This window comes from Erythranthe guttata, chromosome 6, assembly GCF_056151865.1.
Source record: "Erythranthe guttata isolate IM_541 chromosome 6, IM_541, whole genome shotgun sequence".
In the NCBI taxonomy this organism is placed as follows: Eukaryota; Viridiplantae; Streptophyta; class Magnoliopsida; order Lamiales; family Phrymaceae; genus Erythranthe; species Erythranthe guttata.
Window position 1 is genome coordinate 2,263,991 of NC_142538.1, and position 15,408 is coordinate 2,279,398.

The following is a 15,408-nucleotide window of genomic DNA, read 5'->3' on the forward strand; positions in this document are numbered from 1 at the left end:
GAAATACTTTTTATTTTATTTTATTTATTTTTATTACAATTTCATATGAACAAGACAGAAGCAAGAAAACAATGTTATAAAAGAGCAGAAACAAAGTTGAAAATAGCCAAATAAAGAAGAAAAAAAATTATGATACAGATAGTAGGTATGACGTAAGCAAACCTTCAAGCAAGTTCATTAGTGTACATCATTCTTATAGAGATATCATATGTAATGTAATATACAAGGAATGACAATTTGAAGCACGAGTATCAGAGAAGTTTCACCGTAGGAGTAACAGCTTTTCGACATTTTATGACAATTGCTTTGCCAGAATCAATCTGCAAGAAGCAGAAAACAAAAATGGATAGTTACGAAAAAAAGAGTGCTAAGTTAATAACGAAACGAGCCACATGAGCATGATACAATTGATATATATTTGAGCCCCATTTTCTTTTAATAACAAACTTTACCTTGAAATCAGGAGCTAGAGCTACCGAGATCAAAGTCCATTGTGTAATCATATTCTATGGTAGGGATAACAGACGCCACAAATTTCAAGAACAAGAAGAGGTACCTGCGGAAAAGAAAAAAGAATCAAAAAAATAAATGATACGATAGAAGAAATGTAAATATTGCAGAGGGATATCTGAAAATAGAGAGAAATTCGAACTACAAACTCTGATTTAGCAAAGTATACATTGACCATACTAGACCAGTATTGAGTAAGATGTGCGTGCACAAGGAGAAAAAAATATGCTTTCAACTAAAGGAATTACTTGTCAACTTCGGGCTCTACTCCACGTGACATTAAAACATCAATGATTTTTTTCATTACAGCGCCATGGCGGCATGGATGTACAGAAGCGTGTTTGCCAGGCAAGTGCGGATGGTCTTCAATCGTAACCTGATGTCAATGTGAAGAAACACCAGTCGTGGGTACATAATCAGAGAAGTGCCATTGTCATAAATATTAAGAACTAACACCCATCCTTCATCTATGAGATTCTTGAATTTGAATAATAAAATCTTAGAACAAGCCAGCTAGATTATAAGATAGTCTTAGTAAAAATAAATTCAAATGTTGAGAACCGGCGCCCAGAAATGCTGAAACAATATCTCACCGTTTTGCGTGCATGGTCTTGACTAACGTCTTCAAGAACAAGTTCTGGTTGCAAAAGCATCCTTGACTGTTGTCACAAGTAACAACGATAAAATTATTTAATGAAAATAAAATGCCATATCAGGATCACAACACGAACGGTTTGCATGTGCATATCATCCAACCAAACTGAGAAATGAAATGTGCAATAAAACTTCAATTTCTGACCTCGTCATATCCAGTGAGCCAGACTCGAGGCGTTTGGTAATATTTGTCATACCTAATAGAGGGAGATTGTCAGACATGGTGCTATAGACTTAACCAGTTACGAATATTTTTCAAGATTAAATTTGGCTTACGTGATGCTGACATCATATGTCCTGGTTCGCAGAATGTTATCGTCATCAGGTTCCTGAGCCACGAGATATGTAGTCTGAAGTGTTGCCTGCATTTATGACCAAAAATTGAAAATACACTGACAATAAGCTGCTATTGCTTATGAACAAAAGGAGCATGCAAATACACACAAAACCGCATCAAACTTTGATCTGTCTATTCCTTCTTGTTTTCATTAGAGGTATAACAGTTGATCTTTAAAAAAATGAAGTTTTGGCTACATCGGAGTCTGTAACTTACAGGATCATTTTCAATAAGGTTGTCTGCATCTTCAAATTCTGCCATGTCTGGAATATCCTCCTCTTCCTCCTCTCCGAAGTAAGATGGGATTGACTGGATTGTCTCCTTCTTGCTGATTTCTAGAGTCTCCATGGAGGGTAAATTTTCATCCTCGTCATTTTTGTTTTCTAGATGCAAGAGAAGTATGAAGCCAAGCAACAATAATAAAGCAACTATTTAAATAAACAAATGTCGTAACTCTAAAGAACAAACGAACTGCATACCTTTAGGTTTTCCATGAGTAGCCAGCCAACCATCATTATCCTCATTATCAAGTAAAACTTCACCTCCTGCAGCCTCATATTCTTCTTCAATTGAGGCAGCTCTACGGAGACAGGGGACTGCATGTGAAAAACATGATAAGAAAGATTAAAAAGAAATAAATAACATAAACTGCACAATAACACCATAGCGAGTAAAATGAAACAATCGAATAGGAAATCTTGAAGGTTGTTATTTATATTCTACAGTTCATTCAAGAAACTCAGTTTTTGTCAAAATTTAGTTCTCCACATTATATTGTTTGGGTATGTATGATAGAAAATGCTTCGGGTAATCTAAAGTTCAGTATTTAGTCGACATAATGTATAAACACAATATCAGCACATCAGAAAAAGCATATAGGAATTATAGCAACATACTCTGAAGCTATCCTAGCAATTTTCTGGATACAAGGAAGCCACTTACCGTTCCTAGTCATCAAGAATTGCTTATCTTGTGGTAAATATGACTTCCTTTTGCTAGGCTCACCTGATTCCCTTTACACACGGAAAAAAACCCAATAAGACAACAATCAAACAGCAAGCGCCAAAATGACAAGGAGTAAACCATCATCGAAAATATGGAGAAAGAGACAACTATCACTACATCAAAATCTGTTCCTCCCAATGGGATCAGGATCAAATAACGAATCCAAATTGTCTACACTGAACGAATACAACAAGCCTCCCAACATTGTGGTATCTGAAACTGAACACTGGGAGCTATAAACCAAAATAACTATATACCGAAAAATCACGGAAATCAATTGGGGATTATACAGGATTCTTAAGAACAATTAAAACAAGCTTTCTGCATTGATAAACCCTCCGAAATTTCATTCCTAGCATATATTAAACTGAAATATTGATCATAATTTTGAATCAATAATCCATAATTAGCTCCATAGTCCACACAAAGATGACGGTAAAAGAAACACGGAGGAGCTGTAATTAGGGCGAAAAAAAAAAGGAAAAGCGATTGGGAGATTTACCAAGACCAGGTAGGGCACTTGGAGACGAGATTATCTCCGGCGAGGATAAACTCGTTGATGCTGAGGACGCCTTTCTCTTTGAAGGCGGATACGGTGCGGGGGCTGGTCATTCGCTCCACCGTCCCCTTGAACGCCTCATGAATTTTCTGCGAAAGCACCATCTCTCGCCGGAATCGAGATTTTCCGGTGGAATTTCCACGGACGGGATCGGAGGAATTGCAGAGAGGTGCGTGCAGCTTTACACTTTGTGCAGAGTTTGGGTTTTTCTTTTTTTTGTGCGAAATTAATTTGACTTGATTTAGCTTCTCTTTCTTCAATTATAATTAGATATTTATGAAACTATAATAAATTAATAATTATAATTATTATTTTATTAAATTGAATTAAAAAAAAAAGTCAAAAAATCATGTTTCCGGTGACATTTTCAGCCGGAAATTGCACTAGGTTCACTTTGCCAAGAAAGTATAAGTTGAAGGGTGCATTTTGCTATTATTTTAATTTTAAGGGTGCATTGTGTAAATTAGCCAATTGTTAATATGTAAAATTTCCCCCCTCACGTGACCTTTACCGTTGCAGGCCAACCCCTCTGCAAATGCAATAAAGCAAAACCTTTTCACTTTCTGCTGCGTGAAAATGGAGGTGAATGGCGGCGCGTGGGACTTTTGGGTAGAAGAAGCCCTCTCCAAACTCCAATCGCTTAATGTATTGCGCTCCCTCAGACCCATTCACCTCCTCGCCGGAGCTGCTCGTCGCTCCACCTCCGCCGAAAATTCTCCGTCGAATCTCAATCGAGTTTTTGATGGCCCAAACAAATGGGACCGAGCTTCTGTTGAGGTGGAGATTTCAGAATCCACTTTCCGAAAATGGCTGCACGATGTCCCCAGTTCAGGTGCAATTCAATTTGTTTCTCCTACCCCCTTTTGTCTGTCGTGTGTGTGTGTGTGTGTGTCTGTTTTATATCTTTCTTTAATTTAATTTTTTTTCCACTAAATTGGTAAAATTGGCATTAGTTTTGCACTGGGCTAATTTTTTGGGGAAATAAAGTTCAGCTTTAAGAAATTAAAGAATTCATGTGTAGAAATACTTAGAATGGATATTGAAAGAACAAATGTTGAAATTATAGGGGATGACAATGATGTCGTAGACGAGGTTGTAAGAGCCGACGATAAAGCAGAGGCAATCGACGGAAAGCTTAGGAAGTTAATCGTCTTCTCTGGTAATGATTACTTGGGACTGAGTTCACATCCAATGGTTAGCAATGCAGCTATCGAGGCATGTTACCGAATTTTCGCTAGCAATCCATTAAATTTCGCTTTTTTTTTAACCGAGTCTTGGCATTGTTATTGCTCTGCAGCTGTGAATATTTATTTATACAAAGTTTGATGATTATGTAGGCAGCTCAAGAACACGGAATGGGTCCAAGAGGTTCTGCTTTGATCTGTGGGTACACTACTTACCATAGGCTGCTTGAATCATCATTGGCCGACCTTAAACGAAAAGAGGTTAGTACAATTTTCTAACTTTAATCAGATAGTATCTGTCGAGAGTTTTCAATGTTCGATGAGTTCCCTACTCTTGGTTCCAAATAAGCTGCTAGATTGTTGAGTAGGGGATTATGTAAATCTGCTCAAGTAACTATACTTTTACATCAAAAGGGGCAGTAAAGATTTGTTTTTCGTTTTAATTTCTGTTTTTTTGAATGTACTTGATCTTCATCAGCATCTTTTGTGCGGAATGACAGGGTATTGTTAATTCTTGAAAAACTGATTGGTCGTTGTTCTAATGTTAAATATTAGGATTGCCTTCTTTGTCCAACAGGCTTTTCAGCCAACATGGCCTTCATGACAGCTGTCGGTAACGTTGGTTTGCTCGTGGCTGGCGGCAAACCGTCAAAAGACGATAGAGTTGCTATATTTTCTGATGCTCTGAACCATGCATCAATAATTGATGGTATTCGCCTTGCTGAGAGACAAGGAAATGCTGTGGCTTTTGTGTACAGGCATGCCGATATGTGCCATCTCGATGCATTATTGTAGGCCTTTTTTTCTCTCTTTCAAGTCATTGGCCTCGTCTTCTCTTCTCTTAAGCTAATCTGTATGCTTTTACTGTTTAATGGATTAATACCAGGTCAAGTTGTCCAATGAAGAAAAGAGTTGTTGTAACTGATAGGTTAGTCATTTTAACGTTGATCTCAATTTTAAAATTCCCGTTCATCATGCATTCTCTGATCATGCATCCACATAGCCCCATTCCGTCGTATGACGTACCCCTCTATTCTTTGATATGTAAATGTTTCTTATTCCTCGATCCTGCCTTTGATTATAACATCATTAAACACGGTGTACTCATTTTTCTTAATTTTGCCAGCCTGTTTAGCATGGATGGGGACTTTGCACCTATGACTGAGCTTGTAAAACTTCGTAAGAAGCATGGGTTTCTGTTTGTAATTGATGATGTAAGTTTCTGAATTTTCAATTCGAAGAACTATGAGAAGGTAATTGTAAAACCCTCTTCTTTGTTCCCCTCTGAATCTATAGGCTCATGCAACATTTGTTTGTGGAAAAAATGGCGGTGGTGCAGCTGAAATGTTCAACTGTGAAGCTGATGTGGACATTTGCATAGGGACTCTAAGTAAAGCCGCAGGTTGCCATGGTGGATTCATTGCATGCAGGTAAAAGTGTGAAAAATCGAGTTTTACGCCTCATTTAAAATATCGAGTTTCCACTGTTTTGGACTCAATTCTTTGCTTGTACGACAGTCCGTGCTACATAACTCGCACTAATGAAGCTTAAAATTTATTCTTTTCACTTAAATAATTGGATAGCAAGATAATTGGTTGGTTGTGCTATCTGAATCGACTGTGATAACAAGGAGTATAAGAAATACTTTTGCTAAATAAACCTAATTTCTTCCCACTTATATGGATGACAGCAAGAAATGGAAGCTGCTCATCCAATCCAGGGGTCGGTCTTTTATATTTTCAACTTCTTCACCAGTGCCTGTTGCTGCTGCTGCCCACGGTTAGTTTTATTTATTTAAATATTTCTATATTATGTTGGATTATTAATTACTTTAGTTGTGAGGAAAACGTATCTTCATTATATTTGTCTTACTTTTGCAGCTGCTGTTAACGTGGCAAAGAATGAGACATGGCGTAGGAGTGCTATATGGAAACGCGTGCAAGAATTCCGTGATTTGACCGGATTTCCGGTTGAAAGTCACATCATTTCCCTCATTGTTGGGAGTGAAAACAAGGCCCTACAAGCTAGCCGGTACCTTAACCCCCCACCCCCACCCCTCTCCTCTATGTATGCGCGTTTATATTTGTCTTTGTATAATCTAACGTCTTAATCTTTGTGCACAGGCATCTCTTAAAATTAGGTTTTCACATCACTGCAATTAGACCTCCAACAGTCCCGGCACACTCATGCAGGTCTCTGTCAAACTCGAAATTAGTAGCTCTACATTGTAATCATGTGATGAGTTGTCATGTTTCTTTTTATTGGTTTACTTGTTTCCTAATTCTTAGTCACACTTAAGACTTTGATCTATGAGTTTGGCAAGGATTTAGATTAGACGATTAATATTTTTTTTCGCTTCGTTTCAGGTTAAGGGTAACTCTGAGTGCAGCACATACTAAAGACGATTTGAAAAAGCTGACAAATGCACTGTCTCAGTGTGTCGATTTTCAGAAAATTCAAGTATTCAACAGCAATTGCTACTCCAAGCTTTAGCCTTCTCTATTCCTGTAGTTGTTTCGATTTTTATATCCGTTTTTGTTCAGATTTCGACATGTACTGCATTTTTTGCATTTTTAAGAACCACACAAGTCTTCTAAGTAGATTTAATACCCATCTTCTAGGTAAAGTTACTCTAATGTAGTAAAAAATAATTGCTTATTTGTGATATAAAATATTCAAGACTCCACCATAGTTAACTTTTGTCTAAGCAAAAACATAACATACATATAACATCTCCTAATATCAGAAATAGGTGATCTGAACATGTTCAAGATCAGAGGAATATAACACCGATTAAATTCTTTGAGGCCTTATAATACCCACTCAAGAAACCTTTCATTAGCATGCGAAAAAAATATATTAGTTTTCATAATACGAATGAAAAGGAGTTCAACCACGGCTCGACTCATCGGTGGCAGATTTCGGAGTAGACAATGCCAACCAGTTCCCCACTTCACAAGGCAGGCTCGTAATCGAGGAGCAGCTCCCAGTATTGTATTCCTTCTGACTGTAGCCAATCAAATTTCTTGATCCATATACACCACTAGGTGACAGCTTCATCCACAAACCACCAAAAAAAAAAAAAAAAAAAAAAGATTTATTAAGAAAAAGAAACCCTTTAGAAAGATTTAAACCAGACACTAATAAAAAGTTAATCTTGACCAAACAAAAAATATTGCTCACCATTGGCATGATAGTTTGATTGGTTGGGAGATCATTTAGGTTGATTAAAGCAGTAGTGGTGGTGGAGTAGTTGTTGGAACCATCCTCATAATTTGTGCCTTTAGATACCGCGGAGACGGTTACCGCCACGGCACGTTTCTCAGCCAATGGCTTGACAAGGGAGGCTGGGTGGTGGAAAGGCAGCTGCGGCGGAGCTGAGGCGGTGGAGGAGGAAACCGACGGCGGCGTGCCGTTGTTGACCATGTTTGGCCAAAGGAAAGTCCCCTGTGGTTTGCAGATTCTGAAACCACTCTTCAACCTCTGCAATCTTGCTGCTTTTTCCTCAGCTGCTGTCTTTTCTTTTTCTGCTGTTTTGTTCTCATCTGATAATATTGTAGCATTTAATGCTTGTACTTCCTGTTCTTTGCTCTTTGACTCTTTTGCCACTGAGCTCTTCTCTTTTGAATGCATGTCTGCTTCTGCATTTAATGAAGACACCACCACCATTGCCCTTTCTTCCACATTTGGTGTTGTCACCTTTCCTATTTTCCCCTGTTTTTGATTTTTTCCATAACCATGCAATTTCAGCATCAATCCATGTTTTAATAAAGCAATGTTTATTTACTTCAAAGCATTAACTCCTAATTAACTCCCTAAACATTAATGGTTGTAGTTATGCATTTAATTTAATTACTACCTCTATTTCTTTCACAAAATCAGAGATGGCCATCAGCTGTTCCTTGTACTTTTCCTGAAAAAGATCATGTCAATAATGAAACAATTTATTACATTGATCCAACAATTTAATGATTAAACAAAAAAAAATCCCTAGAAACTAATAATAAAGATTTGAATTTATTATACCACTGAAACATGTGCATTCACAAAATCACTTTTTGAGGAGACCAATGAAGTGGCAAGCTGATCGAGCTTTTGACTGATGTCAGAACGACTTGTAGTTACTGTGATTGCTTGACTTTCTTCTTCCCTCTTTTTAGAAGATAATTCCTCAAGCTCCCTGCAATTAATTCCATGCAATTATAATCATTAGTATTAATAATTAAAGGCTAAAATTAATGCATTCTTTAACTACTATCACCTCTTTAATTTACCAACTTCTTCCTCCAATTGCATTTTTGTAACCATCACCTCCAAATCCCTGTTAACAAACCAAATATTAGCCTGGTGTAAAAACAAATAAAACTAATTTTGAAATTATTGATTGACCTTTTAATTTTGGAAACATCATCTTTCAATAACTTCAACTCCCTAGCACAAATAGGATCCTGAGTAGGGGAATCACCAAGCTTCCAACCAAGTGGTGGGACCCAGTAAGGATCAGTCACCCCTGCATCCCTTCTGATGCTAACAAGATCAGCATTTTCGAGCCAATACTCCATTGCTCCGTCCGGGTTGTGCCGCCTCCTGAACCGCTCTTCACCGCCAGGGGCAATCTTTCCGGCCATATGCTTCAGTAGATGATCAAGTAGCCCAGTGTCACCTATCTTCTTCCTTGCCTCTGCCCTCAGTTGAGGCCTCAGAATCGGCTTTTCTGCGGTTGCCTCTTTCGACTTCATCACCGCCAATAGATTCTGCTCAGCTAGCTTGTACCTAAACACATTTTCCCAGTTAGACTCTACACACTTAACAAAACATACTAAAATCATTAATTAGCTAGTAATTCACTAATTGTTATAGAATTGTTACCTTTCAGCAGACCAACGATCTTTCGGATCTCTAAGAACAAGTGCTTCCTTGAATCTACTTCTACCCATGCTTTTCTTCTTCTGATTCTTCTTCATCTTCTTCTTCTTCTTTTTTTGCTTTTCTTTCTTGACATCAATCTTTTCAATCTTTGGTTTCTTCACACCACCCTTGTTTCTTAAAGGGTATCTCTTTCTTTTCAAATTCTCATTACTCACCTTAATCTTCTTCTCTTCTTCTTCTTCCTCTTCTTCCTCCTCCTCCTCTTCTTCTTCTTCTTCTTCTTCCTCTTCATCTTCTTCATCTTCATCTTCTCCATCTCCCTCACCCTTCTCTTCACTCTCTGCATCACTTTCTGCACCACCATCATCATCATCACCAATCTCTTCACTACCATCACCTCCATCCAACTTCTCTTCTTCACAATTAACCATTAACCCCATCTGTGATTCCTCAACTCCATTAACAAAGCTTGAAGATGAGTTCTGACCATTAACATCATTCCCATTATCACTATCCTTATGCCTGCCCAAATACTTAACTTGCCTTCTTATCCCCCATCTAACAATCCCATTTGCTTTCAGTGCCTCAGACAAATAAGTTCCCTTATTATTATTATGCCCAACAGAAACATTATCCGTACACCAATCAGGAGCAGCTGAAGAACCGATCAACCAGAACGCAACTAAACTCTTCTGCTCGGAAAAAATCTCCGACGGAACTAATCGAATCAGCACTCTGTCTGCTAAGGCGGAACCCATCACAAATTTCTCGTCCAAAGCAGGGTGAGTTTCTCTTGAGCTGTAGTTGAAAAATGCCCTTAACGACTCCATGCTTGGGAACCTCACTGAAACATTCAATTCTGTCATCTCGCACACCTAAAATTACGAACAAATTCAAAACACCCATTAGATAAATCGTTGAGGAAAAAAAAACCCAGAAGCGAAACTGGTAAAGATTTCCGGGATTTAATTTGGGGTGGAAGTTTCTTACCATGGCAACTCGGATGGACCTGAGTTGAACGGGAGTTCTTGGGGGTAGCTGAGTGTGATCGATCTCGTACAGATAGCCCAGTTTGATGTGTTTTTGCATCTGGGTTTTACCTTCTGGTTCTGGGTTCACAAACGAGAAGTGGGTTTATATATATATTTAATTCTCCATTATTTTGAAACTCGATTATGATTGTAAGTATAAAACGGAAGAGTAGGAGTGAGTATTGATACCTGCAAACGGAAGAATAGGAGAGATACAGTGGTCGGATGAAGGTGGTGGTGGTGGTACGTGGTGGTGCAGTCGGCCTAAAAATGGAGGCTCTCCGGCGGTGATGCTGCCTTGCTCCGCCTCTTTCTGGTCAGACTGATTCATTAAATGCAGAAGTATATTATTAGTACGATTTTGTAGTGATTATCAGTGCATGAACTAACAGTGCCTGCATGTGTGTGTGTCTCACAGAATATATACAATATATATACACGCGCGTGTGCGCGTGTGTGTGTGTGCACAAATCTGGTGAAGAATGGATTTTAAGGGGTTCAAAAAAAATTTCGAAGTCTCTCTCAAAGGAAGTAAATTAAATGAATAATTATAAGTTTATATTAATTAGCTTTCACCATGCTGTTTTGCAAGCATCATTATGAAAAAAAAGATTTTGTTTTTGTATGTTAGTGACAGCAGAAACACACACACACACACACACACACACACACACACAGTAACATGGCAAAACAAGACGCTTCAATCACCGCGTGGGGTTTAATCTCACTAATATTAGCTACAACAACCCCTGAGAGCGCGTGAGACATTGTTACACGTATGTCAGACAATAATAACAGATGCCATTGGCATTTCTGCTGCAAAACCGTGCCCTCAAAATTGACGTGTTTGTGTGTGTGTGTGTGTGTGAGAGAGAGAGAGAGAGAGAGAGAGAGAGAGAGAGAGAGAGAGAGAGAGAGAGGCAACCATGGTCGGTTGCTGGGCTTTCTTGGAGCGTTTTCTGTAATAGGTTTCCATCAGCATAAGATCTGTGTCTGCGAAAGGAGATTGAAACGATGTAAAACTAAATAAATCAAGAAAAAGGGGGAAAGGAATTAACTGGGAGTTTTAATGGAGTTTTCGAGAAAAAAATGGAGAAATGTGATGTGAAAACGAAAGGTTTCCAGGAATAGAAACAAGTAAATATTGCGGCTGTAAAACAGAAAGGGGATTGCACGAATATAGCAATCAAAGGGGACAACAAAACCTGGAAATTCATAATTATGCCCTAGCTATACAAATTAAAAATAAGTACTCTACACATGCAGATGCTGAAAAAGTTCTGGAAAATCTGTAACCTGGAAATATTGTTTTAGGGTTTGAGTTTTGACTCAACTCAAACCCAGAGAAAATCCAAAACTAGGGCCAGCTCACTAAATAACCAGACAAAAAAAAAATTGAAAAAATTAAAGATAGAAGGTAAAAGATGAAGATGATCTGTTATCCAGTTCCAAGAATCCTTTTTTTGATATGGAAAAGCAATAAAAAAGAAAGACGACGATTTGAAGATGAAGATCCAGATATAAACCCTAAATCCAGTCGATACAGCCAAAACGACGTATATCCACGTACATCTTCATACATAAATGCATGAGGATGAACAGAAGAACTTTCTGCAACGAATCAGTGGTTATTTTTGAGCTCGATCTGAAACAGGGCGGAAGAACATGAAATCCGAGCTAAAGATTTTACCTTTTTATTTTATTTCGGCAATGATTTAGAAGGGAGAGAAAATACACACAGTGAATGTGTTTTATATTGGGGTGACCAGAGGTAGAAAATAAGGAGAAAAATAGAAGAATAAAATGAGAAATGAAAAATCTGAGTAATTTTCTCTCTCTAGCTCTGAATACAGTTTCTGATTATGGTTTTTGATGGAGGATGGGGAGAGAGAGAAAGACGGAATGATGTTCCGAGAGAAATGTATACATACATATATATATCTGTAAGTATCACTGAATATTCACAGTGCACACACTACACCCACGCCACTGAGTGAAGAGAGAGAGAGGAGAGGAAAAATAGCTGACTTGTGCTGGTCCCCTCAACAATGAAATGACCTATATACCCCTGCAGTACAAAGAAAAGCCAAAATAGGCCCCTAGGGTTGTTATTTATTTATTATTTTTTTAGTTTCATTTTTAAGTTGTTCAACTTTGATATATAATTATTTCAAAAAAAGAAATTTGATTTATAATTCAACTTTGCAACTATGAGGATTTTGGATCACTAGAATCTCGATAAATTAATAACCTCGTTTAATTAGTATTCTTTTTTGGTCCCAACTTGAGGACATTGCTAAAAATATAATATTAATATGTCGTTAAATTAATAGAATTTGAGTGGTACGACTCAATTAATTTATAGAGATTTAAATTTATAAGTACTCATGTAATAATTCATAAATCAAACGAGAAGTATTCATGTAAAAAAGAAACTACTAGTTATTTATTATTTATTTAATAAAAAACAACATTGAACAGATGGAATTATTCTCCAATAACAAGAACCATCTAACATTCATCTGGAATAAGCACAACAGATCCAGAAGTTCTTCTATTCTCAAGATCGTCGTGGGCTTGTGCTGCCTTAGATAACGGGTAAGTATGATTCACGCGAGCCCTTAAAACACCCGATCCAACATTCGTAAAAACCTCCGACGCATTTCTCAGCAAATCATCCCTATTAAGAGTGTACTGCATAAGCGAAGGCCTTGTCAAGAACAGAGATTTCGCTGCAAGAGCCGACAACGGGACCGGTTCTGGGGTGCCAGAAGACTGTCCGAAACTCACCATGTATCCTCGTACTTTCAAACATGCCAACGAACCCTAAATCAGATAAATAATCCAAAGTTTCAATATACGAGTCTACAATCAAGAAATCACCATATGAAACCCATCGTGTATAACCATTACCTCAAAAGTGTCCTTTCCGACAGAATCATAGACAACTTCGACTCCTTTACCAGATGTTATTTCGTTTACGCGTGTAACGAAATCTTCCTCCTTGTACAGTATAACATGGTGACACCCGTCTTCTTTGGCTTGAGCTGCCTTCTCGTTTGTTGAGACAGTTCCAATAACGGTGGCACCGAGTGCGTTTGCCCATTGGCAAAGTAAAGACCCTACTCCACCAGCTGCTGCATGAATAAGAACAGTGTGTCCTGGTTCAACCTGTACCATATATTTATCATTATCAACGATACGGTTAAGACGAAGATGAAGCAATTGATTGTTTTCTTTCACATTTGTTTCGACATACTTTGAAGCATTGTCGAACTAGAAACTGAGCAGTCATTCCCTTGAGTATGATGGATGCTGCTATAATGGGATCGATAGAAGGAGGTACAGGAATAACTTTTTCGGCGGGAAGGATTTGCTCCTCTGCATATGCACCCATTGGTGTACCAGCATAAGCAACGAGATCTCCAACTTTTCGTCCAGTAAGTCCAGGACCTACAGCAGTTACCACACCTACAGCTTCCATACCTGTCATAACAAAACTGTCGAGAGTAAGATTTGTGATGAAGACGTGTGTGCGTGTTCGTGTATGTCTGTGTGCCAATACGAAGATGAACCAGAAATATATTGATGACAAAGATAAAAATTCTTCGTAGAAAGACGATATGTAAGCGGTTCTGCAACAATTTCTTTCTTCTTGTCAAGTAGTAATAAGATCAAACAGGTGAAGGGCAATACACCGATGGCATGAGATATAAGGTGCTCGGCAAATTTTTATAAGTAAAATAATCGAACAAACGAATTAGAGCTACGTTCTTATACAGGGAGGTGTCAATACAAGAAACGAAGGAATCGGACCTGGTGTGAAGGGCATAGTCGAAGCCTTGTAAACCCCTTTCCGAAAATAAACATCAATGAAGTTCAAGCCAATCGCCTTATTTTTCACTCTGATCTCTCCATCCTTCGGCTCTCCGATTTCCACATCCTCCCATTTCAAGACCTATAACGAAATTGCATCGAGCAGTAATCAATACACTCATATTGCAATCCACACACAATTAACTCTGTTAAATCAGTATAAAACAGAACCCTAAAACTAGATTTAATCCAAGTTCAATTTATCATCCAAATTCTAATCCACAACAAAATTGCACGAAGCTACTGAATTTCACCACACAGAATATAATGAAAGCAATAAGCAAATCGAAGAGTCAGGCGGCCATTAATGGTAAAGCAAAGCTCCGAATAGAACATAACCATCAACAACAACAACAACCCATGCGGAGAATGTGAAAAACCGTAAACAATAATTAGCGATGCCCACTTCGCACAATTTCCTTCAGAGATGAAAAAAAACCCACTTGCTATTGTGAAATAACTTTAAATTATCAAAGGGAGAGAGAGAGAGAGAGAGAGAGAGAGAGAGAGAGAGAGAGAGAGAGAGAGAGAGAGAGAGAGAGAGAGAGAGAGAGAGAGAGAGAGAGAGAGAGAGAATACCTCGGGGCCGCCGAGTTCGTGGACGCGTATAGCTTTAACCATGTTTGATGCAACTACAGCGGATGAAGAGATGGGCCTTATTGATGATCCTCTGTTTGGAACACGAATCGAACGAGGGGTAATTTCGGGAAGAGCCCTTTGCAGCTGATTGAGTGAAGAAGATCCCAACGAATGGAGAGTTTGGCGATGGTGAATCTTCGCAAATTTGGGTGAAATGAACATTGATTTGCGAAATATAAACTCAGTGAGTCACTGTTGTATGGGAGATGGATTGATGATGATGTCACTGATTACGCCTTCGGCTCTTTGATCCCGCACGCGTGAACGTATTTTTTAATTTTTAATAATTTTGGAAATTTGAGAAAATTACCAAAAGATCAGCTTATTTTTGGAAATTAAATTTAAGGTAAATTGCGGTCAACTCAAACCCTTGAGGTAATGTTAAATTATCAAAAATTCATATGTTTGGATAGTTACAATTACCTATCAACTATGAATCTTATTATACGTCCACTCATATATTTTAAACAAGATGATCGTAAGATGTGTCTCTTGGCTTGTAAATATCATATTGTGGTGAATCATAAATTACATTTTTGCACAAAACTATAGAGTATTCCACGGAATGTAGAAGTTTCTGTTGAATTTGACACCATAATGATGAACGTGTAAGAAGATTCATAGTTGAGGGGTTGTCGTAATTACCCCAACACGATGATTATTTCGTAATTTAACCTTAACTCACGGAGTGGTCATAATCTATCCTAAATTTAATGTCTCATAGAGCGCTTTGAATTCTAATTT

At 38.1% G+C, this 15,408-nt stretch overlaps 4 protein-coding genes across 5 annotated transcripts; 1 reads left to right on the top strand and 3 right to left on the bottom strand.

The window, feature by feature from the left end:
• Nucleotides 1-92: 92 nt before the first annotated feature.
• On the bottom strand, nt 93-3,351 carry ATG3 (autophagy 3 (APG3)). The gene is made up of 10 exons (XM_013003251.2): nt 3,009-3,351; nt 2,444-2,514; nt 1,981-2,097; nt 1,718-1,884; nt 1,441-1,526; nt 1,310-1,361; nt 1,104-1,169; nt 759-886; nt 453-556; nt 93-320 (listed from the first exon to the last, which is right to left on the bottom strand). Exons 1-9 carry the CDS (start codon nt 3,167-3,169, stop codon nt 460-462), a joined length of 945 nt encoding a protein of 314 aa, XP_012858705.1. The 5' UTR covers nt 3,170-3,351; the 3' UTR covers nt 93-320; nt 453-459.
• Nucleotides 3,352-3,510: 159 nt separating this feature from the next.
• On the top strand, nt 3,511-6,940 carry BIOF (biotin F). Of its 2 annotated transcripts, none has more exons than XM_013003239.2 (11): nt 3,511-3,897; nt 4,132-4,280; nt 4,403-4,510; nt 4,805-5,040; nt 5,136-5,177; nt 5,376-5,463; nt 5,546-5,679; nt 5,940-6,028; nt 6,130-6,280; nt 6,373-6,441; nt 6,616-6,940. In XM_013003239.2, exons 1-11 carry the CDS (start codon nt 3,642-3,644, stop codon nt 6,740-6,742), a joined length of 1,449 nt encoding a protein of 482 aa, XP_012858693.1. In that variant the 5' UTR covers nt 3,511-3,641; the 3' UTR covers nt 6,743-6,940. The 2 variants fall into 2 exon arrangements, with proteins under 2 accessions (XP_012858693.1, XP_088675479.1); XM_088819353.1 differs by having other exon boundaries at nt 3,571-3,897; nt 4,132-4,284; nt 4,407-4,510.
• SWI1 (SWITCH1) lies at nt 6,939-11,190 on the bottom strand. The gene is made up of 10 exons (XM_088819352.1): nt 11,075-11,190; nt 10,339-10,471; nt 10,109-10,227; nt 9,119-9,993; nt 8,639-9,022; nt 8,511-8,570; nt 8,276-8,429; nt 8,109-8,162; nt 7,433-7,963; nt 6,939-7,303 (listed from the first exon to the last, which is right to left on the bottom strand). Exons 1-10 carry the CDS (start codon nt 11,129-11,131, stop codon nt 7,139-7,141), a joined length of 2,532 nt encoding a protein of 843 aa, XP_088675478.1. The 5' UTR covers nt 11,132-11,190; the 3' UTR covers nt 6,939-7,138.
• A 1,327-nt stretch (nt 11,191-12,517) lies between these two features.
• LOC105977975 (uncharacterized) lies at nt 12,518-14,963 on the bottom strand. Its single transcript, XM_088819354.1, has 5 exons — nt 14,605-14,963; nt 13,966-14,107; nt 13,409-13,635; nt 13,063-13,320; nt 12,518-12,975 (listed from the first exon to the last, which is right to left on the bottom strand). The coding sequence occupies exons 1-5, from the start codon at nt 14,824-14,826 to the stop codon at nt 12,661-12,663; spliced, it is 1,164 nt and encodes a 387-aa protein (XP_088675480.1). The 5' UTR covers nt 14,827-14,963; the 3' UTR covers nt 12,518-12,660.
• Between the last annotated feature and the right edge of the window lie 445 nt (nt 14,964-15,408).

Excerpts from the sequence above, each read along its gene's own strand:
- ATG3 (XM_013003251.2), bottom strand. The coding sequence starts at position 3,169 with ATGGTGCTTTCGCAGAAAATTCATGAGGCGTTCAAGGGGACGGTGGAG. Across the intron at positions 1,170-1,309 it reads GGCTCACTGGATATGACGAG|TCAAGGATGCTTTTGCAACC; the intron begins GTCAGAAATTGA and ends TTGTGACAACAG. Across the intron at positions 557-758 it reads GTAGAGCCCGAAGTTGACAA|GTACCTCTTCTTGTTCTTGA; the intron begins GTAATTCCTTTA and ends TCTTTTCCGCAG.
- BIOF (XM_013003239.2), top strand. The coding sequence starts at position 3,642 with ATGGAGGTGAATGGCGGCGCGTGGGACTTTTGGGTAGAAGAAGCCCTC. Across the intron at positions 3,898-4,131 it reads GCACGATGTCCCCAGTTCAG|GGGATGACAATGATGTCGTA; the intron begins GTGCAATTCAAT and ends TTGAAATTATAG. Across the intron at positions 6,029-6,129 it reads TGTTGCTGCTGCTGCCCACG|CTGCTGTTAACGTGGCAAAG; the intron begins GTTAGTTTTATT and ends TTACTTTTGCAG.
- SWI1 (XM_088819352.1), bottom strand. The coding sequence starts at position 11,131 with ATGCTGATGGAAACCTATTACAGAAAACGCTCCAAGAAAGCCCAGCAA. Across the intron at positions 9,023-9,118 it reads GATCGTTGGTCTGCTGAAAG|GTACAAGCTAGCTGAGCAGA; the intron begins GTAACAATTCTA and ends AAATGTGTTTAG. Across the intron at positions 8,163-8,275 it reads TGAATGCACATGTTTCAGTG|GAAAAGTACAAGGAACAGCT; the intron begins GTATAATAAATT and ends GATCTTTTTCAG.
- LOC105977975 (XM_088819354.1), bottom strand. The coding sequence starts at position 14,826 with ATGTTCATTTCACCCAAATTTGCGAAGATTCACCATCGCCAAACTCTC. Across the intron at positions 14,108-14,604 it reads ACGAACTCGGCGGCCCCGAG|GTCTTGAAATGGGAGGATGT; the intron begins GTATTCTCTCTC and ends ATTTCGTTATAG. Across the intron at positions 13,321-13,408 it reads TAGTTCGACAATGCTTCAAA|GTTGAACCAGGACACACTGT; the intron begins GTATGTCGAAAC and ends TATATGGTACAG.